The following is a 21133-nucleotide window of genomic DNA, read 5'->3' as shown; positions in this document are numbered from 1 at the left end:
GACATAGTCTTTGTTATGGAAGGCTTTTCCATTTATCAACAGCCACAATCGACATCGTCAAGATGGAATGTGATGCTGAAGCAGATCTAGTTTTCCTGTCAGTGAAAAGCAAGTCATTTATATAGTGCGGATTTATTTGTTAGGAGTTACAGGCCGAGAAAAAAGAAAAACATGTTGTGTTATAGTAATGCACACTTTTCGAGATGATGAATAATAATAACAGCTCAACCTCAGCATGTAAGAATTGTTCTGGGTGAGAAATATATTTAGTTGGTATTTAAATGTAATTTCAGTCTCAAGGGTTTTGACTACGATCAAGTCTAGTATGAACTGAAAAGCAAAGAGTAATACATCAGACGTGAGTTGATCTCAATTTTAATGTACAGTAATTTATAAAACTAGATTTTTCCCATCGTCATTTTTTTATTTATATAAAAGCACATTAAGTCATTGTCCCCCACTCCAGTACACTAGGTGGCGGTATGTTGCGCAGGTTAGCACGCGCTTACCCGAAAAACAACAAAGAGAAGAGACGAAGAAGAATCATGCCGTCCCTGAAGTGAAGAAGGAGGAAGTGTTGATTTTTCTTATGTGGTTCACTGGAGACCATCGTCACACTGTTTGGCTTTTAAACATCAGGTAAATCACCGCATTGACGCACATTATACTCGCCCCATGGAAATATTGTATAAACGACACCGCCCATTATCTGGAGACCGATGTAACTTACTGCCCACAGCTCGTTGTAGCAGTCGCCTGCTAAGCTATCGAGATGCTAACATTGTCTGAGTTTAAAAATCCAGTCACCTGACGATGTAAACTGGGTCAGCAGGCAGCATAGGGCTGCTTTATCGATGAAACTGTTTTAATATTACTTTGACGAAGCTTTGTCCAGGTCAGTAGACCACCGGGGTTTAATCGCAGCCATCACCACCATCTCCATTTTTACTAAAGTTTGTCTTTTGATATTTTTCCACATGAACTTTTTTCTTTCTCCAGCAGGATCCAGAGAAATCCACGATGAACCTGGAGCGACTGCCCAATGAGGAGAAGCTCAGCCTATGCAGAAAATACTACTTAGGTGAGAGTAGTTGATAATGAATCATGTCAGGATCATTCTTTTCTTCCACTGTACCTCACCTCATGGTGAGAGGGAGGATGAGCTGAAAGCTAAAAGATCTATTTGTTTCAGGTGGCTTTGCGTTCCTCCCATTTCTCTGGCTGGTCAACGTTGTTTGGTTTTTTCGTGAGGCTTTTATGAAGCCAACCTACACTGAACAACTCCAGATCAAAACATGTAAGTGTCAGGCCTGCATTTACAAACCACAGCTACGCTTATCGAATTTTGATAAGACATGTGCAGAGAAACATCTGCAACAACAGTTAATTAAGTGTTATTGGTTCCATTTGATTTTTTTTCAGTGTAACAAATTGCTTCTTCCTAAGGCTGGGGAATGCATTAGTCATGCATTTATTTTCTTAATATCACCTAAATACACAACATCTAAATACACTTGAAATCTAAAATACCTGAGACATTAGATTTTCTATTTAACGATAGGGTTTTGTCAGTTTGCCACAGTACCATAAGTTAAGTTTGTCATTTTAGATTTTTCTTTTTTTAAAAGCTTAATATTACATTGTTAATTTGCTAACAAACAAACAAACTTCAGTGTTAGTTTATTTGGCCCACTTTACTTATGAGTAAGACAAAATATCCATCCTGCATTTTTGGTTTGTGAACGTTAACAGACACTCCTGAGTCAATTTTCAAACCAGCAGTTCAGGCAGAAATTAGTGGTTAGAATTTTCTTTTTGAAAAAGGGGTTGCTTCTTCATGTCAACCTGTGCCACTCTTGTTGTATGTCATCGAATAGTTTATTTATTTATTTTTAAAAGAAAGCTTCAGGCAAAATCACATAGTATTAAATGATTGTGCGAGTGATTAATGCTTCTCAGTCATGTAATCATCTTTTGTGTATTTCTCATCTAGATGTGAAGCGGTCGGGGCTGGGGTTGCTGTTATGGGTAGCAGTACTCACCACATGGATTACCATCTTCCAGCACTTCAGAGCAGAGTGGGGGGCAGTGGGGGATTACCTCTCCTTTACAATTCCACTGGGCATTCCCTGAGATGCTTTTTGACAATAGGTCTTTTGAAAAAAACAAATGAACCACTGTAATGGACCAAAAACAAGCTTCTCTAAACTCTAAAATTCAAACGCTTAATAATACATTAACAGTTTTCAAAAGAAAAATGCTGTAGGACTTGGAATTTTTCTTTTTTGTGCTAACCTAGGAAACCAAGAACATTTTTACAGTAGGCTAATTAATCTTGTATAGCAGACAGTGTTGACTGTCATGTACAGTATCTAATGACAAAACTGGATGTGCATTGAGGTTTGTTCAGGAACAATTGATTGAACAGTTTTTTCCCCCTTGACTTAAAAATGTTTTTTTGTTAATGTTTGTATGTGATTGTGCACCCAAAACAATTTTTACTTGTCTATGAATGGTGAATAAAACTATCAAAACTTCCAAGTCCGTGCTTTACTCACTGAAACGTGTTGGAATATCATTATCCCTCTAGACTCATTGAATCACTGTGAATATTTTGTTTAATGACTTATCAGTGAGCTATGTCTCTTTCTATATATATACTCCTAATATTTTGCATTGTTACAGCAGTCTCTGACAATCGCCGGCGCCTGTTGTGAAACCCGATAACTTGATCCCTCCAAATGTCCCCACTTCCCTGTCATCGTATGTGAGTCATAACATAATCAGTGCCATTTTTAGTCACCCCCAGTCAAAGCTTAAGTGACAGGTTCCACATTACTAACAGAGAACATGTGCCCTCTGTACATAACTGCTGACTTCACCGGTGAGTGCCAAGAACAAGATGTATCAGCACGTAGAGTGCTTCTGATGATACAAGGAGTCACCTAATAAAACTAATTTATGGGGAGTAGACCCAGGAGTCCTTTCATGGACATTGTGTATTGTGTATTCTCAGGGAAGTGGTAGCAACCACATTTTTGCACTTCCTTTTTCATATTTCACAGGTAAACATTTAACCAGCTTACAATATCTGACAGTTTGTTAAATATTTAACTACTCATCATAATGTAGGTAAAATTAGCTCAACTTCGACGAAATATGTGCATCAACACATCAATAAAAAGAAAACACAAATGGATTATGTAATAGCACAACACCCACAGGACCACTTTTTCTGCATTATGAGTGCTTTACATTTTGACACTTCCAAGTACTTTTTATTTTGTAAAGCTTTTATATTGAGGACAGCACTTTACTTAGTGGAACATTTTTACATGGAGCTATGTTGAGTTTTATTTAAAATGATATGAATACTTCTCCCCTGCTGTGAGAATGACTGATGAGGTGAAAGTGGTTTATTGGTACCACATGTGCTCTGCCATGTGTTTGACGCCCCTGCTGTCACTGCCTGTCTGGTGTCGGCTCACGAGGGTCAACAACACCGTCTTTTGAACTTATTTTTGGCCAGACCTTCCTTGACAGCCAGCCTTAAGCATTTAGTTTCCCAACATGTCTGACACACAACACAACAGTGATACAACATGATACAATAATCTATTCCCATCGACCCCTGGCATAAACCGCAGGCTACATCATTGGTAATAGTGAATAAACATGTTAAATGCCAATAAGCCTGCAACAGCTGCACCACATCCCAAACAATACACTCCTATAAGGCCCTGCCTGAACACCCAAGGGTATACGCATTTGTCCTGAACATAACAGAAGCAAGGTGCCCCACTACGGATTCCAAGCTCATTATGCAACTCTGGTATAAAATACACAGACACGCCACAACAACAGTCAGACACGAGCAGCACCCAGAGGGAGAGGAGCCAGCAGCCAGACAGACGGACGCAGCAGCTCATCACTGGAACACATATCTCTTTCAGGACTAAACATAAGCAGGGGCCAAAAGGGTGTTAAACAGGGGGCTGTCCTTTTCCTCTCCTGCACTGTTTTGGACAGGGAATTCAAGTAGAGGTAAGTGTTGTGGTCCGTGTTGTCTGACAAAGTTGAGGCTTCAGCTGCTGTCAAGTCAACTCTTCTTTTTCTCATTTTCTACTGATTAGAAATGGACTTCATCCTGCCACCCAGTCTGCCAGCTGGTGGTATCCCATGGGAGAAGGTTTTACCACCTCTCATTCCCCGGCTGAATGGGACTTATGGACAACAAAGCTGGTCCCAGAAATTACTGATTCCAGAGACTGATAACACCAGCTCTGCAGAGGTAAGTTGTCTTAAGTTAGTATGGCGAATATTTAAAAAGACAAAGCTGATTGTATTTATGTTGGATCAGTAGAACTGCATGAAAACTGATACCTAATAACCATTCTAAACAATTTCAATAATTTTAAAATTGAACATTTATTTTGACAATACTTTCAACTGCATCCAAGAGTCTTCTTCAGCCAATATTCCATGATGCAATTGAATGCCATGAAAAAGCAACAACTGTTTCCAAAGCTAACAATGAACTTCCACACTTAAACATTAGGGATCTCTATTGAGTGCAAATGGGAAAAATGGGTCTTTTTGTTTGCTACTACTTAGTTATTTTATGTCTCTGCAGTAATACACATTATTTTTAACTGATTTTCTCAGGTGAACTGTGACGACACTGGATTTACAGTTCAAGTTGATGTAAAGCACTTCAACCCTGAGGACCTAATGGTTAAAGTGATCGGGGACTTTGTAGAAGTTCAAGGAAAGCATGAAGAAAGAAAGGTTGGTTTTTTTTTGTCTGATTGTTTGTTTGCATCAGCTATGAAGTTTGTTATGGACTAAACTTGTATTTCTCTTTTTCTTAGAAGGATGGCCCTGGGTTTACTACACGCCAGTTTAACCGCCGCTACCGGATCCCAAAGGGAGTGGACACCATGGCTCTGGAGTCAGCGGTCTCTCCAGAAGGCGTCCTCATCATATCTGCACCTATGATGCAAACTGAGAACTCCAGATCCCTGACCTGATCCCATTATTACCGCACAGTCACATCCCTCCACCATCATCACCATTTATGATAATAAATGCAACGGAAGCCTTTATGAGCACACAGGCACAAACAGAAATAACTGCGGGCTCCTTCAGTCATAGCAAAACTAAACATGCGCCAAAAGACACATTTGATCTGTTCCTGGCACGCTTTAAATATTCCCTGCTCTCAAAGGTTTGTATATACCGCTCTGCTATTACTCATTCATCTTACATAATGTTTGAAGGAACCAGTCTCTGTAAATATTCTGTGTTCTTATATAAAACTAATGTGTCTTTTTGTGCAACTTTTGTAAAAAAAATCACTGTATTGTAATTAATGATGCGTATAGATGTATCTTCAAAATCTTTAATGTGGAAATAATTACAAATAAACTTTATTTCTTTTATAAAAATAAAAAAAAGTGATTGTGTCATGTGCCTCTGGATGATGTTGATGTAACTTGATGCTCGTCCGGGAATTCAGTCAACATAGATTCCACTTCACTAAAATGGAAAAATGGTATAGAGTAAATATAGTAGAATAATTCCGAATTTTTGAGGTGACATGTTTAAAAGATTCCAATGAAATTAAATGAGCCACATTTCATAGGATTTTAAGAATTTAGATTAAAAAAACGACAAACAGCTCAATGATTTCAATTATATTTTACCTGATCTGCTCTTTCACCCATTTTCTTTGTTTCCGAAGGACTTGTAATAAAGTGTCATCTTCAAACTCCTTTTCATCTGAATCTGAAACAATGAAAACACATTTTTATTGAAGGCTATGAGCAGCAAAACAGAGTTAATATGATCAGCATGTGCCTATAGAATATCTAGATTATAATAAGTTATTGTTTAGGTAATGAAAACCTCAAAAGCAGTATGTAGTTATTACAAACACAAAATTCAGCTGTGTTACCAGTTCAACGTACAAGCAGCATACACAACAAAAATATAGGAAGTTTGACCTAAGGGGTTTCGGAATCCTGGGAATGGAATCTATTCATAGGTCAGAGTATATTCTCCACAATTAACTACAGGGTAAAGGTTGGTACTCTCTGCTGCCTGAAGCTCACCTTCAGCTTCTTGCAGCAGCTGTGAAATGACCTCCACAGAGTTCTGCGTGTTGCACAGAGGAACTGTGGATCCTGGAGGTGCAGAAGAGGTGAAAGGAGGAGAAGCAGGAGAGTCGGGGGACCCTCGAGCAGTTGATGAATCCATTGTGGGAAAGAGTACCTCTGAAACTACCTGTCAGGGCCAAATGAGAGCCCCCTACTCATTAATGACCAAAGTTATATTAACACTAAAAAAGCAAGGAAGAACCATTGCATGTGCTGACCTTTCCCAAGGCCCTGCGGACTGGAGAAGGTGGAGTTGCATGTTCGCCAGCGCAGCTCTCAGTGGAAAAAAACCTCTGGCTTCGCTCCTGTTGCTGCAGCTCTACCAAAGGCATTACCTTTTTGGGAAGTCTGTGTTGTGAAGAACTCCTCTTTAAAGAGCTCGGGACATCAGCATGTTCCTTGGCCACAGCATATCTGCAAACAATCTATATTAAGCATTCAGGCTTGGATTTTGAATACTGTGAGCATCTTTCAACACCTCACCTTGTTGATTTCTTTTGCTTTCTGATGGTCGCTGCTGTCCTCTTCTCTGACTCTTTTTTCTGAGCTTTCTTGTAAGTCTCAGAAGTTTTATTGTGAAGAGGCAACTCTTCTTCAACATCTCCAGATAAAGCATTTAAGGATGATGTATGTTCATGAATAGGCTCCTCAGTGAAGTTATCTGTTGGGTTATCAGGGACTTGGGTCTTTTTACTGACAACTTTGATCTGCAATTCATCTGTCCTCTGTGAAATGGTTTGTTGTGCACCAGCATGAGATGGTCGAATGGGACAGGGCAAGATATCGCAGAGTAGATGCATGTGGGCAGGTACATGGGCAACAGCCTGGTGTTGAGACCCAGAGACAACAAACGCAGGGGAGGCATGTGGACCTGAAGCTGTGGGTAACGATGTGACGGCTTCTTTGGCTTCTGGCAGGGGAGCAGTAATGAGAGGATGCAAATCTTTCTGAGAAAATTTAGGATGTTGAGAATGCTGTTGGTGCTGTGGAAGATGCAGAAAGGAACATGTTGAAATTATTTTGTAAATGTGAAATAAATATTAAACATTAAATATCATTATTCCAACCTCGTACGCCTGTTCACCAGCTGAGGGATGGCGTAAACTGGAAGCCAGCCAGCTAACTGAGGTACCATGACGACTGGAGGGCTGCAGGGACTGAGGCCACTCCCTGGCCTGCTCCATCTTTCTCCTTAAACGCCACTGGAACAAGATGTCCTCTTCAGGGCGTGTGGGGGGCCCCAAAGAGGGAATGATAGATTTCTGGGAGGTCACAGCTTGATTTGAGTGTGAGCTGATCTTTGCTGTAAATATTAATCAACACATTAAACAGTAACACTGACACAGCAGCGGTTTAAAATATCAATTCTCCAAAATGCATAAGAAAGAACAGCACTGTATAAAAAATATCCACAGTTTCCTCACCAGTAGTAGATGTTATTAAACCCGGAATCAAAGATCTTCGCACTGGCTCATCTACGCTGACCGGAGAAGAGAAATTTGAGCAGCCGAGGCCCTCTGAGCTGACAGGGACAGATCCATCACTCAGAGTGCATTCCCTGTTTGACAGACAACAGGTGACTTACACTTCATGGAATTAAGTAATTTATCACTAATGTTACTCGCTGATCTTCATACCTTCTCAGCAGGAGTCTGCTGGCCCTCTCCTGAAGGTGAAATATCTCTGTATCATCAAATTCACCCTGGGAAGTGTCTGACAAAACCTGGGAAACAGACACTCAATAAGTCACTGACTTTTTAAGATTAAGAGCATTCACATTACTTAATGAATAAAACTGTATTTGTGTTAAAAGACTGAATTAAAAAAAAATTATATGGAGCACATTACACAACCTTATGTTGCTAACAAATATACCAATGTTCTTTTATAATTTTGAGAGGGTGATACAATTGATATGAGCAGAGTGAAAGAACCATAAATGCATCAAACAAGGTTGAACAACAGATGGCTTCACAGGCGTTTAGAAAACACAGAGATTTCCAAATGGCCATGTGGCATGGTGCTGAAATGCAAATATTTATATGCACACTACGCTGGAATAAGGTCTCTCTTTTGCAGATGAGCCTGGTTTAAACGAGGACAGAGAGAAATAAGTACGATTGAATTGTACATTTTTAACTTTTTAAAGAAATAAATACATATTTAAATCAAAATTACACAACTAAGCAAGTTAATAATATAAAATATACTCACACTAAGAGAACCTTTGCATGGAGAAGAGGATCTGATATGATGGCGCTGTCCAACTGGACTGAAAATGTCAGACACATTGTCATCTCTCAGAGGCTGGATGACCTGATCTGCTCAGAGGACAAGATTTCCCAGAGTCATTTTGTAAGAAAGGTTGTTACGAACATCTGCATTCAGGAGCTGGTATCAGTCAATAACCCATACAATAAAATATAATAATATATGGAAAATACACCTTTTTCTGCTCTTTTGGTTGGTGTTGAACTGGGAGGTGAAGATGAGGGCGACATCCACCAGAAAGGCAGCTGCTCCTGCTGGCGCTCCTCTCGGCTCTGTGGCCGACCATTGCGAAAACGGTCTACATATCTGGAAGAGCAAAAAGGACAGAACCGATTACTCACACATTCAAATACAAGAACTACTAATCATTTATCTTAAAGTCTTAACATCACAGTTACTGTCACATTTTGTCATATCTTACATCATGCATTATTTCAGTTCCAGCTCTTTTTAGGAGGTAAACAAAAGACACAGGCACCACTATGTTTGATGGTATGATTTTAACTCTGTGAAACTAAAGCATACTTTGCCAGCACTGACTCCTGCTGAACTCCGAGCTCAGAGGAAACTTTGGATGTCCCTGCTCTTGCAGTGTGTTTGAGTGTCTCCATGTCAGATGGGGCTGCAGTGCTAGCAGGAGATGACCCACAGTCGGTTGAGGGCCAGGATTCTGAAAAGACAGGTTGCCTATCTTCGCCACCCAAACGGTGATTGTATTTGTCAGATGTTTTTTGGTTCACTTGGCTAGGGGCGTGAATTTGTAGACTGGATAGCCGGGTTAAACGTACAGGACTCAATGTCTGCAGAACAAAATGATGGATTTAAGGAAAGAAACACTGGAATTGAATGTGTCTCGTAACATTATGTAAAGATCATACTGTCTTTTTCTTCTCTTTTGACAGGGACTGTTTGCAGGATGGGTGGTAGTGGACCTTCCCCTCTCTGGATGCTGGTGGGAAGGGATTCTGCCTTGTGAACAGAGCTCCACTGCAAAAACAGCACATGTGACCAACTGTAACTATGATTAAGAGTGCTATAAAAATGTGGTCTTCAGATCTTACCTGGATTTCATTTCTGTGGCTCATACACACAGGACAGGATGCAGAGCAGAGGATGTTCCTGTGTTTACGTCTGGTTGTACCTCAGCTCCCTGGCACCAGATTATAGCTGCACCCGTACGTCTGAGAGACTGAGTTACTTACGTCTCACTTTAATAGAAAAGAGGAAATCCTCACCACACCATCCAGCAGCATTCTGAGCTCGTCATTACATGGTTTGGTATCTCCACTAAACAAAGTTACCATGGAACCAAACGCCAGCGCCACACGGATCGTTCACGAGACAGTAAATGAGCTTTTACCGCTGTGATTTTCAAAACAGACCCTCCCTGCTCCTCTTACTCTGTCAATGAAAACATAAATACTTTGCTATCAGTGGAAATTCAAACATTATCGATGAAACCAAAACAAAGCTCCACTCTTTACGGCGCTCGTTACTCAAGTCAAGAGATCCAGCCAATAGACGCCGACTTTAAGATGATGGACGTGCCAGTCACCCAATCACGTCGCAGGCTGTCAAAGCACAGGAGCCAATCACCTATCAGGAGAGCGGCAGCGCGCGGAAGAGGAAAGTCTGTCAAGACTACGCTTTCGTCAAAATAAGCTAAGTTAGCATCGGTGATTTGAGCTAACAGCTGGCACAGTTCGATATAATATTAAAACAACGACTCCACAGTGTATTTTAAGTAAATATATGGAAACCGAAAGGGCTCACTACCATCCAGCTAACCGCAACAATACGTGGATTAAGTTTGTGATTTTGCGTTGACGTTATACAATAGATACAGCTAGCGCATAACAGCGGCTAGCTAGCTAGCTAGCGCTAACAGTAGCAAACAAACGGCTCTCACTGTCCTACGTTAGTTTTACGAAGTAGCGTCAGACACCGTGTGCTTCCCGGTGACTGTCGGTACTAACGTGGTTGTAAACGTGGTTGTTTTTCTGTCATTACCGTGAGAAATACCGGGTGGAGACAATGCACCACGTCAAGATCAAGACTGAACGGCCAGGTAAGGTCCTCCCCCATCCTCAGGAAACATTTCAAAACATCCCGCAATGATTCACGTGTCTCTAAGTTAGTGTGTTTTAAAACCTCTTTGCATTTCTCACTATCCTCACTATTCTACTTCAGGGAGGCAATGTGAGTTTCGTGAAATAATAGACACTTGTTATGTGAAGTTGGTCATTTCTGTTTCATTGTTCTGCAGATGCTGAGGGGGCCGGTGCACGCACCAGGTTGGATGCTGTGTTAAACAGACTGGTCGAGAAGAGTGAAAATGAAAGGTTAGAGAAAATGAATGTTGTTTGATCCTTAATGTTTCATAATGATTGCATTTCCATTTAAACCAACATCATTGTATCTTGTACAGGGATCAAAATGAGGGCGACGCTGGGAAAACTTCAGCGGACTCTTTAAACAAGTAGGGATCGATCATTTCTATTTACGCTGCACAATTTCATACAAGGAATGATATACTAATATGTAATATAATTTAATATGTGTCAAATCTACATGAGCGTATAAAGATCTGTTTTCTAATGAAGTTCTGCTTGCTCTCACCAGGGATTTGTCTCCATCGTCTTCTGGAAAAAGGCAAGTGTACACATTTAAAATGGAGCTGAGATCATTTTTGTTGAACCTTCTGAGAAATAGTATTTCACTGTGTATCTGAAAGTCTGTTGATGGTTTAAATATATTTTAATTAGATTACCAAGATTAATGAAAATGTACAAGAAGCAGTGACTCTTTCAGAACATGCCATAAGATATCAATCAGTGTTTGGGCTTTTTTTTCAGACCCTCAGCTCGATTTCCACAGCACCGGCGGAAGAAGCGAAAAGAGATGGAGGAGGGCTTACCAGAGACGAATCAGCATAAACAAAGTAACGTAGCGCAAATCCTGAAAATAATCAACCATAAATTCTGCTGTAGCATTTGTCCTTCCCTTTAATTACTATTATGTATTACATTTGTCTTTTATTAAGTTCTTGCTGTTCTGTCTTTCTCTATTTTCTAGATGCTTACATTATTAAGTTGTTTGATCGCAGTGTGGATCTGGCTCAGTTCAACACCAGCACCCCACTGTATCCTATCTGCCGTGCCTGGATGAGAAATAATCCGTCTGTTCGAGAGCCGGCCGCTTACCCAAGCCCCCCACACAGCATAGTAGAGGAGGAGGTGAGACAAGACAGTTATGTTAGATAACTTTTTAAAGTGAGGAAGCTACTTAATGACTGAAAATGACGTTCTCTCAATATTGTTTCAAACGACTGCCAGTCTCATATTCACATGTCATTCCTCTAGGTATGTTATTGTATGCTAGCAGCCCACACAAGTAGTTAACTTTCAAATGTCTTTCTTTTGTCAGGTCTCAGACATGATCAATGGTCAGATCGTGTACAGACTCCCCCCTCCGACCTCCTGTCCAATCAGCACCTCTGGTGAACCCGTCAATCTCAGGATCCCTCAAACCGAAAAGCCCAATGTTTCCAAGGTTCTGTCTAATATGTGCATTGATGTGCACTATTTATACTGTTTTACTTGACCTGTAATATGAGAGTACACAAAATCTGTCATTACATGAAGTTCATTAGGAAATAATGAATAAATTATAATTCAGTTATTCAATAACTAACAACATCTAAATGTTTTCTGTTTCCACAGTTAGAAGATTCAGTTCCTGTACCAGTGTCTCTCATATGTGACCACATGGAACGTTGGAAGAAGATAAGACAAAAGTATGCATGTTGTTAAAATCCATTTCACTGTGTGCAAGCTTGACTTTAGAAAAACCACTGAAATAACAACTTTAACTGACGTCTTTTTTTTTTCCAGATGGAAGGAGTGTTCCAGTAAGAACCAATTAAGATACAGCGAGAGCATCAAGATCCTGAAGGAGATGAAGGAGCTCTATGATCGTTAATTCTAACTACTAGCTCGCCAACTCAGAATAGACTCTTTTCTGTTGGAAAGGAACTGTGGAGTAAGACCCAGTGTCTGAATATACCTGCCATCTCCTGCAAACAAGTAGACTCATACGAACACATCAACTGAACCTGGAGCCTTAAATGAAACATGTATTGCAGAATGTTTTGAAAAGAATCGTTAAGTTTGGAGTGTGATGTGGGACTGTTTGTCTGATGTGCTCACTCGTAGTATTTTTCAACAAAAACTGACGTGAATTCTCATCATTAACAAGATTAATTAAAGTTCATTTTGGTTTCTTCAACTTTCAGATTTGCTTCCTTGTTTCAACACATTCATGGTGGTGAAGATGACCACAGAGTAATGAAAGGTGGTTCACATTAGGAGAGTTTAGTTTGGCCTCAAGACAGTATATACTGTAGGTAACGCTTGATATTCTCCATGACTCATTCTTCTGATATGCATTATAGCTTCAGCTTTCCAAGTCAGACTTAAAGCCAGACTAACCGCAAATATATCTGTGATTACTTATTGTATTCTAAAGTTGGTGGCAGTTCATAAATATCATTAAATTGTGTGTAGTAATGTCTTCAAATCTACAGTGCAATCAACGAGCTGGAGAAATAACACTGTAACATCATGATCTTTATCTTTACATGCTTGTCTTATTTATTCACATGGACATGTCAACACACACACAGTTGTTTCTCCTAGCTTTCAGAGGACATTACTTTGACTTACATTGATTTCCTTAACTTACTCTAACCTTAACCCTGAACCTGCTTGCTGAACACTAACGCTTGAAATGAAAAAACAAAATGATTTGCCCTTTGGGGACTTGCTTCCTGTCCCCTTAAGGAATACAAGTCCCCATAATGTGACTGTGCAAACATACAGATTTTCAGTCCCTACAACATGAATAACACACACAATTTGCACATGAAAAACCACCTGAAACCAATTTTAGATTTTTTAAGCTATATTTTCAGGCTGGTTTCTCACAAGTGCAGTACATTTTTTTGCTGCCATTCAAATTCTACAGCAGTAAATTCCTTGTGTTAGTCATCTGTATCCTGTGAAGAATCACTGATCACAGTGAGGAGCAGAAGTGTTGACTGATGGTATTAGTTGGAAGCAATGGTCTGGTCGATCCAGCTGCGCAGGTAGGACACACGGGCGTACACAGCAGGGGTGCGCACGTTGCAGTTGGAGGTCCCCCAGGACACGATACCCGTAAGGAACCACGCACCACTCTTCTCACAAACCAGGGGGCCACCAGAGTCGCCCTAAAATGAAACACGAGACCGATGTGCTTTTTACATGCACCTTAAATACCATACATGTGTGCAAAATATAAAAAATAATACTCTTATGTGTATCATGAAAACTGAAATATCTAGAAATATATAGATATTATGTGTGCGTTATCAACATTTTATAATTTGTATTCATTAATAACTTATTTCTTAATATTCACTTCTAACTATTTATCATTAATGTGAATGTGTGTTTAAAGCCTTTGAGGAGATTGTTACCTGACAGGACGACACTCCAGAAGCACCAGCACAGATCATAGCATCAGTGATTCTGTTGTACCCCCAGTACTGTTTGCACTGAGCGGGGCTGAGCAGAGGCAGGGAAGTCTGCTGGAGGTAGCGGGGGCTTGCTGAGAACAGATAAGAAATAGACATGAGGCTGGCTGCACAAATTCATTTACACAGTCTGTGTAAATGAACCCTCTATAACTTAGAAAGTATTCGCTCACTCACATGTTTGACCAGTCCTGCCCCATCCAGTGGTGACACACTTGGTTCCAGAAGGGATGCTGGTGCTGGAGGAGGCCAGGCACACGGGGGACACACGGGACGTCATCTGCACTGGGGAGGACAACCTCAGAAGGGTGATGTCATTGTTAAAGTTCTGGGAGTTGTAGTAGGGGTGAGTGATGGCCTGGGCAGAGAGGTGAGTATAAAGTATTATATTCCTTTGCAATGTAATGGTACATATCTCCTGGAATCATTCAGTACAATATATTCATAGAGAAGACAAAGTTGCAGTTTTATTGTGTATCTTACTCTGGCAATGGACATGACCTGGATTGGCTCATTGTTGTATTGACGATCATGTTCTCCCAGGATAACACGGTGGTTTCTAGGACTGTGTAATAACAGACAGAGGAGTTACTGCAGAGGTGGCAGTGTTGGGATTTTTTCCCGTGAAGATGTGGAACACAAAGTTACTTACGACACAGTGCAGTGAGCAGCAGTGACGACCCAGTATGGGCTGATCAAGGATCCTCCACAGAAGTGGAATCCTCTGCCATCCTAAGAGTCATTTATAATATTTTCCCAATCACTTTTTAATCATTGAGCCAGTAGCAATGATGAACTCTGTCAGTGAGTGTGGATAGTGTTACTGAGGTTACCTGAAGTGAAACCTGCCAGGGCCAGGACCCGGACACAGCAGTCTCCCCATTTACAATCTTGTTGTATCCGCTCACCTGGGGTTTGATAGAAGGCACTCCACACCCTGAGGCCCAGTCACACAGTTTAAAAAGATGATGAGCTTGTCCCAGAATGTGCCATATACTACGAATACCAGTAAGTATCAGGATCAGTTATAATTGCAATCTGATTGATGTGCAAGCAGTCAGAGATTAAGAAGACCTACAGACAAATGCTTAACCAGCTTGTCACTCACCCAGAGCAGAAGCCACGAGGGCAAAACAACTGATGAACAAGAGCATGGCAGTCGCGGCTGTGATTCACCTGTGTCTCGGGTGTGTGGGACACTGACTTTTATATCGAACCCTGACTTCCACGTGCAGCATTCCTTACCTCACGTACTCTCCACCCTCCCCAACCACCCAACAGGTGTGATAGGTCAGGGAAGAGAACATCTGGTGATAAGCACCATCTACTCTTATGTCTTATATCTTATGCTCATGTTTGTCTTTTTCTTGTAAACTTTTGTGGCTTTTCGCCAACAAATTGTTGCATAATTATTCCACTGGTAAGAGGCCACAACAACTCTGACAAAGTTTGTTTTCTGTAATTAAGAATCCACGTGTTCTCTGAACTCATAGGACATTTTGAAACCACTTTCAGTACATTGAGCTGTATGTGCTCCATACTTCACCCATGAGCAGAAACAGGACAGAAAATATTGCAAATAAACTGTGCAGTTACACCTTTATTTGATCATGTTTTTTTTATTCTTTAGGGAGGGAATATTTCTTTATTGTATTGATGAATATACTGTGAGAGTTATCATGAGGGATTCAGAATTGTGACGATATTTTCAAATTCAGGACCACACAGCAGATTTTTTTTAAATCAGTATCCCATTGATGATCTTTATTGGTTTAATGTTTAGATATCACAGATAAGGACTGAGAGCTATCATACAAAAATCCTTAGTGGAGAAGTAGAGGATGATGACAGCAAACAGACTTGCATTGTATCTTATGTGGGTGAATATTGTAAATGTGTGTAGGTGTTGGATTTAGTTGCTTAGATTTGTATATCATATCAAGAATTCAAAGTTCAGATAAGCACGAGATCTAGTGTTTATTGGTTGTGTACTCTGGCTGAAAAAAATAGGTGTAAGACAGCAAGTGTGTGTTGGGATCTGAGGTAAATACACTGTCAGCAGTGTTTAGTCGACCTCCTCAATAGTTGGGCCGGAGGAGGAGCCACCTCCAGCTCCACCGGGGAAACCACCAGGCATCCCACCAGGCATCCCACCTGGCATCCCGCCTGGCATCCCGCCCGGCATCCCTCCTGGCATCCCGCCCTGGTACAGCTTCGAGATGATAGGGTTGCACACTTTCTCCAGTTCCTTTTGCTGGTGATCATACTCCTCCTTCTCTGCTGTCTGGGTAACAGAAGGAACAAAGACTTGATGGTTACTGAAGACTTAGTTGTCTACTGTATAAAAACAAGTTGAGTAGCAAATTGTGTTACAATCAATCTCTGCTTTCACAATGCGAAGCGAAGAGGAACCTCTGTCGGTTCTCTGGTATGAATGATGCATCACTCATTGGGTTTTTACCTGGTTTTTGTCCAGCCAGGCAATGATTTCGTTGCACTTGTCTACAATGGTCTTTTTGTCCTCTGGACTGATCTTGTCTTGCAGCTTCTCGTCCTCCACAGTGCTCTTCATATTGAAGGCCAGAGACTCGAGGGAGTTCTTGGCTGTAACCTTGTCTTTCTGGACCTCGTCCTCAGCCTTGAAAAGCTCTGCCTCCTGCACCATGCGTTCAATGTCCTCCTTGCTCAGCCGTCCTGTGGGAGGATGAAATAAAAAGCGCTACACCACCTATTCTCTTTCAGCTTTTGTGCAAAATTAGCTTTTTAAGTGCCCCAGATATACTGTACCTTTGTCATTGGTGATGGTGATCTTGTTCTCCTTTCCAGTGCTTTTGTCCACTGCAGAAACATTGAGGATTCCATTGGCATCAATGTCAAAGGTCACCTCGATCTGAGGGACCCCTCGGGGAGCTGGTGGAATACCAGTGAGCTCAAACTTGCCCAGAATGTTATTATCCTTGGTCATGGCTCTCTCACCTTCAAAGACCTGAAAACACGAATGACTCAAATCAAAATCTGATGCATTTACTGTAATGTGCCAGGTCAGTGCAGAGTAAACTGTTATTTGAACTGTTCTTCAAGGTGTCTGTACCTGAATGAGCACACCCGGCTGGTTGTCTGAATAGGTGGTAAAGGTCTGGGTTTGCTTGGTGGGGATGGTGGTGTTCCTCTTGATGAGGACAGTCATCACTCCTCCAGCGGTCTCAATTCCCAGGGACAGGGGCGTCACATCCAGCAGGAGAAGGTCCTGGATGTTCTCAGATTTATCACCAGCCAAGATGGCAGCCTGCACAGCTGTGAAACATTTTTAAATAGTGAAACTAATGCCACGATGACAAGGACATTTGTATATAAACCACATGTTTTTACGGTTTTGATACTAAAGCAATTAAATGGCTGGAAAATAAGTATAAAACTAAATGTGCTATAGGTATCTACCTGCACCATAAGCCACAGCCTCATCAGGGTTGATGCTCTTATTGAGATCACGGTCATTGAAGAAGTCCTGCAGTAGCTTTTGAATCTTGGGGATTCGTGTGGAGCCACCGACCAGGACAATGTCATGGATCTGGGCCTTGTCCATTTTGGCATCCCTCAGGGCCTTCTCCACAGGCTCGAGGGTTCCACGGAACAGGTCTGCATTTAGCTCTTCAAAACGAGCCCTGGTGATTGAAGTGTAGAAATCCGTTCCTTCGTAGAGCGAATCAATTTCAATGCTGGCCTGGGTGCTGCTGGAGAGGGTGCGCTTAGCACGCTCACATGCGGTGCGCAGACGTCGCACAGCCCGCTTGTTGTTGTTGATCTCCTTTTTGAACTTGCGCTTGAACTCACCAATGAAGTGGTTGACCATGCGGTTGTCAAAGTCCTCACCGCCCAAGTGAGTGTCACCGGCCGTGGACTTGACCTCAAAGATGCCATCCTCAATAGTCAGGATTGACACATCAAAAGTACCACCCCCGAGGTCAAAGATGAGGACATTACGTTCACTGCCAACCTGAAAGCAAATGGTTACTTCTTAATAGAACATAAGAACGTGAGAATAAGTTCATGCTTGCATTTAATTTGTTAGTTACCTTTTTATCCAGGCCATAAGCAATGGCTGCAGCAGTGGGCTCATTGATGATGCGCAGCACATTGAGCCCAGCAATGACTCCAGCATCTTTAGTGGCTTGACGCTGGGAGTCATTGAAGTAAGCAGGAACCGTGATGACTGCATTGGTGATCGTCTGTAAAGATAGAAAGACTTTTGACACAGTTGAATTTTTTTATCATTACTCATCATGTTGCAAGCCTCAAAAACTGTAGATAGAGGCCACAAGACAAAGAAGTTGAGCGTTTGCTGGGATTTTGCTGTATCATATCTTAGATAAGGTTGATTGTTATAGCAACAAATATTAGGTAGTGACAGTGGTATCACACAATTGCCACCTAATATCTGCTCAAAACCAAATAACCATAGGGCAAACATAGTATTAGACTTTTGAATATCTACCTTCCCAAGATAAGCTTCCGAGATCTCCTTCATCTTGGTGAGGACCATCGAAGAAACCTCCTCAGCGTAGAAGGTCTTGATCTCACCTTTGTACTCAACCTCCACCTTGGGTTTGGTTGAGTCATTCACAACCTTGAAGGGCCAGTGCTTCATATCTGACTGCACCACAGGGTCATCAAACTTACGACCAATCAGACGCTTAGCATCTGAAGTAGAAGAAACAAGGCGTTGTAAGTCGCATGTTAAGTTCACAGTTTATACACAATAAATAACCAGTGCTGCATTTTCTTCTTCAGAGGAATTATTCATCAACACAATGAGGAATGTAGGAATATTTTGATCACAGCTTGTTGCCTCATTGGTCTAACGGTCCTCACCAAATACAGTGTTGGCTGGATTCATGGCCACCTGGTTCTTGGCAGCATCTCCGATCAGTCTCTCAGTGTCTGTGAAGGCCACATAGCTGGGCGTGGTCCTGTTTCCTTGGTCATTAGCTATGATCTCCACTTTTCCATGCTGGAAGATGCCCACACAGGAGTATGTGGTGCCCAGATCAATGCCTACAGCTGGTCCTTTAGACATCTTTGATAAATGAAAGAAACCAGTCAACGATTGAACAGCCCTTTTTATTCTGTATGTGTTTATGTTGGTATTGTTTTGTACTTGGCATTTAAAAATGTATTAGCATTAATTAAAGCATGGATATGCACCTACATGTACACCAACATATATGAAAAGTGTGCCTCTCCATGTTAGTAACATAAATCCAGATGCACAGCGAAGTGAAGCTCAGCTATTGGGGACGTGGCCTCCATGGCATAGTGGAATAAACTATCTCCTGACATTATACACCAAATGACTATATCACACTGGCCTCTCATTCCTTCTCCACACTGCTTCATTCCCTCAGCAACATAACACGACAGTGTCTCAGGCAGGCCGGTGAAATGTGATTTACTGAACCTGATATAGTAATCTGTGTGTCTATTTTCCGACAGCTGCTTCCAAATCGCTTACAGTTACTATAAAAAGTATCAGCGTATCTGCGTGGCAATGAATGGAAGGTGGATACAAATTCATACATCATCTATTAGTGACTGGTGGGCAAAAACGCACCTGGTTCCTTTTCAAGCAAAGGACCTTGTGACCAAAAATATCCCAGAAACCTGCAGCTTTGAGGTGCAGCAACAAACAGATTTGATTTTTGAAGAACTTGACAAAAGCCTCCTGTTGCTGCACTCCTCTGGACTTTACTTTGACAAATGCAGCAAATTGTGGCAGGACAGAAAAATTTAGGAAGCGAGACAAACACACAGTATATATATTCCACAAAAACACAAAGCAAAAAACTGTCTTTAATACAAGTTTGAATACTTTTGATGATTTCTCTCTTTTATGTTTGTCAAAAGAATGAAAGTAGAAATTTCATTGCCCCAGAACGGCTGCAACTAGAGAAGATTATTGGATTATCACTTGTTGTTCAGTTGTGTAACACAGGGCAGAAAGTGCTGACACAGTGACTTCCCTGCCTGCCTACACTCCCATCTGAAACAGGACTGAGGCCTGTGGCAACGTGATACATGGAAGGGGTTTATATTAGATTCAGTCAAAGCCATACTGTATAGTTAATGCAATTCACTAATTTGTTCTAGTTGAGGCAATCCTGAAGAGGCAAGATCGCATTGGACTGTGTCTGAGCTGTGAAAGGAATCATTTAAACTGTCAATGTGTATTTTTTGGAAGGGATTCTGCTGCAGCTCGTCATGCCATTCTTTGACAATGGCCATGCAAGCCTCTCTTACATGGCAAATCCTCCCACATGTGGCAGTTTAGCTTTTAAAGCAGCAAGCAAGACAAACGAGGAAGCCAGGCTCAATGCAAAGCTTCTTACAGACAGTTTACCTTGCTCCTTCAGATGCTCACAACTTGAGAGTTAACTGAGTTAAAGTGGTACTTTCTTTTTCGGCCCACGTCTGAGCTCCTCTCCAGCACTCCTTTCCCTCCTCTGGCAGTCGGACTAAGAGGGCGAGCGTTTCTGCTTCCCAGTGTTTATAGAGCACTGCGCAGGGATGGCTCATCAGGGTGTCAGGTGACTCCACCAAGGAAAGTTCTAGGCCCATGCATCCTCATTGCCTGGATTTGTTTTAGTGCTGTAGCTGTTATTCTGCCACAGGGGCTTTGATTTGACATCTCAGCTAAACGTGTCTGCATTGAAGCACTGAAAAACGAGTTCCTGAACATGGATAATGTTGTTCACAGGCTGTATTACTCACACTCTGGACAGTGCTGTGTGGCCGATGATTTCCCTATGCCTTTTAGCCAATGTGAAAATCTCTGGAAAGAATCTAAACCTTTGTAATCATGAACAATCAATGTTCCAGTTTTGCATGATGGATGATAGAAACAGAATTAGGTTGCTCACATGTCTAGTTCACTTTAAAAGTACAATATTCTACAGTTAAAGTGTTTTGTGGTGCACTGATGGTCTGTTAAGTATACCTACTGTAGGTATGACTTAAGTACATATATAGCACATCAGTGGCATGCAGTGGTAAGAGAAGATCAGACCATCTGTGAGCAGTATTAGAGACACGTGCATCTCGCGTTATCTCATGTCATGGTTGGTGGTGCAAGGTA

At 41.4% G+C, this 21133-nt stretch overlaps 6 protein-coding genes across 10 annotated transcripts; 3 read left to right on the top strand and 3 right to left on the bottom strand.

Moving 5' to 3' along the window:
• The first annotated feature begins 498 nt into the window (after positions 1-498).
• Positions 499-2541, top strand: psenen (presenilin enhancer, gamma-secretase subunit). Of its 3 annotated transcripts, none has more exons than XM_020092728.2 (4): positions 499-639; positions 1003-1081; positions 1193-1297; positions 1994-2541. In XM_020092728.2, the coding sequence occupies exons 2-4, from the start codon at positions 1021-1023 to the stop codon at positions 2131-2133; spliced, it is 306 nt and encodes a 101-aa protein (XP_019948287.1). In that variant the 5' UTR covers positions 499-639; positions 1003-1020; the 3' UTR covers positions 2134-2541. The 3 variants fall into 3 exon arrangements, with proteins under 3 accessions (XP_019948287.1, XP_019948286.1, XP_019948288.1); XM_020092727.2 differs by having other exon boundaries at positions 1000-1081; XM_020092729.2 differs by having other exon boundaries at positions 600-895.
• A 1325-nt stretch (positions 2542-3866) lies between these two features.
• hspb6 (heat shock protein, alpha-crystallin-related, b6) lies at positions 3867-5468 on the top strand. Of its 2 annotated transcripts, none has more exons than XM_020092723.2 (4): positions 3867-4044; positions 4134-4291; positions 4666-4788; positions 4872-5468. In XM_020092723.2, the coding sequence occupies exons 2-4, from the start codon at positions 4136-4138 to the stop codon at positions 5028-5030; spliced, it is 438 nt and encodes a 145-aa protein (XP_019948282.1). In that variant the 5' UTR covers positions 3867-4044; positions 4134-4135; the 3' UTR covers positions 5031-5468. The 2 variants fall into 2 exon arrangements, with proteins under 2 accessions (XP_019948282.1, XP_019948285.1); XM_020092726.2 differs by having other exon boundaries at positions 3903-4044; positions 4875-5166.
• Positions 5369-9629, bottom strand: proser3 (proline and serine rich 3). Of its 2 annotated transcripts, none has more exons than XM_020092713.2 (13): positions 9491-9629; positions 9308-9416; positions 8955-9229; positions 8605-8735; positions 8373-8479; positions 7796-7881; positions 7583-7716; positions 7226-7461; positions 6642-7141; positions 6377-6572; positions 6114-6285; positions 5706-5787; positions 5369-5538 (listed from the first exon to the last, which is right to left on the bottom strand). In XM_020092713.2, the coding sequence occupies exons 1-13, from the start codon at positions 9499-9501 to the stop codon at positions 5466-5468; spliced, it is 2112 nt and encodes a 703-aa protein (XP_019948272.2). In that variant the 5' UTR covers positions 9502-9629; the 3' UTR covers positions 5369-5465. The 2 variants fall into 2 exon arrangements, with proteins under 2 accessions (XP_019948272.2, XP_019948273.2); XM_020092714.2 differs by having other exon boundaries at positions 6642-7132.
• A 596-nt stretch (positions 9630-10225) lies between these two features.
• lin37 (lin-37 DREAM MuvB core complex component) lies at positions 10226-12716 on the top strand. The gene is made up of 9 exons (XM_020092722.2): positions 10226-10497; positions 10696-10771; positions 10858-10908; positions 11052-11081; positions 11285-11370; positions 11505-11665; positions 11856-11981; positions 12152-12225; positions 12323-12716. The coding sequence occupies exons 1-9, from the start codon at positions 10464-10466 to the stop codon at positions 12408-12410; spliced, it is 726 nt and encodes a 241-aa protein (XP_019948281.1). The 5' UTR covers positions 10226-10463; the 3' UTR covers positions 12411-12716.
• Positions 12717-13394: 678 nt separating this feature from the next.
• Positions 13395-15248, bottom strand: LOC109633113 (chymotrypsin-like protease CTRL-1). The gene is made up of 7 exons (XM_020092721.2): positions 15113-15248; positions 14838-14941; positions 14657-14736; positions 14488-14569; positions 14182-14362; positions 13948-14078; positions 13395-13698 (listed from the first exon to the last, which is right to left on the bottom strand). The coding sequence occupies exons 1-7, from the start codon at positions 15156-15158 to the stop codon at positions 13537-13539; spliced, it is 786 nt and encodes a 261-aa protein (XP_019948280.1). The 5' UTR covers positions 15159-15248; the 3' UTR covers positions 13395-13536.
• Positions 15249-15586: 338 nt separating this feature from the next.
• Positions 15587-20539, bottom strand: hsc70 (heat shock cognate 70). The gene is made up of 9 exons (XM_020092717.2): positions 20399-20539; positions 18874-19078; positions 18497-18702; positions 18078-18230; positions 17443-17998; positions 17096-17298; positions 16792-16990; positions 16466-16698; positions 15587-16288 (listed from the first exon to the last, which is right to left on the bottom strand). The coding sequence occupies exons 2-9, from the start codon at positions 19076-19078 to the stop codon at positions 16070-16072; spliced, it is 1974 nt and encodes a 657-aa protein (XP_019948276.2). The 5' UTR covers positions 20399-20539; the 3' UTR covers positions 15587-16069.
• Between the last annotated feature and the right edge of the window lie 594 nt (positions 20540-21133).

Source organism: Paralichthys olivaceus, chromosome 13 (genome assembly GCF_024713975.1).
Source record: "Paralichthys olivaceus isolate ysfri-2021 chromosome 13, ASM2471397v2, whole genome shotgun sequence".
NCBI classification, from domain to species: domain Eukaryota; kingdom Metazoa; phylum Chordata; class Actinopteri; order Pleuronectiformes; family Paralichthyidae; genus Paralichthys; species Paralichthys olivaceus.
The sequence above is the reverse complement of the archived record's forward strand: the minus strand, read 5'-3'. Positions and strand labels throughout refer to the sequence as shown.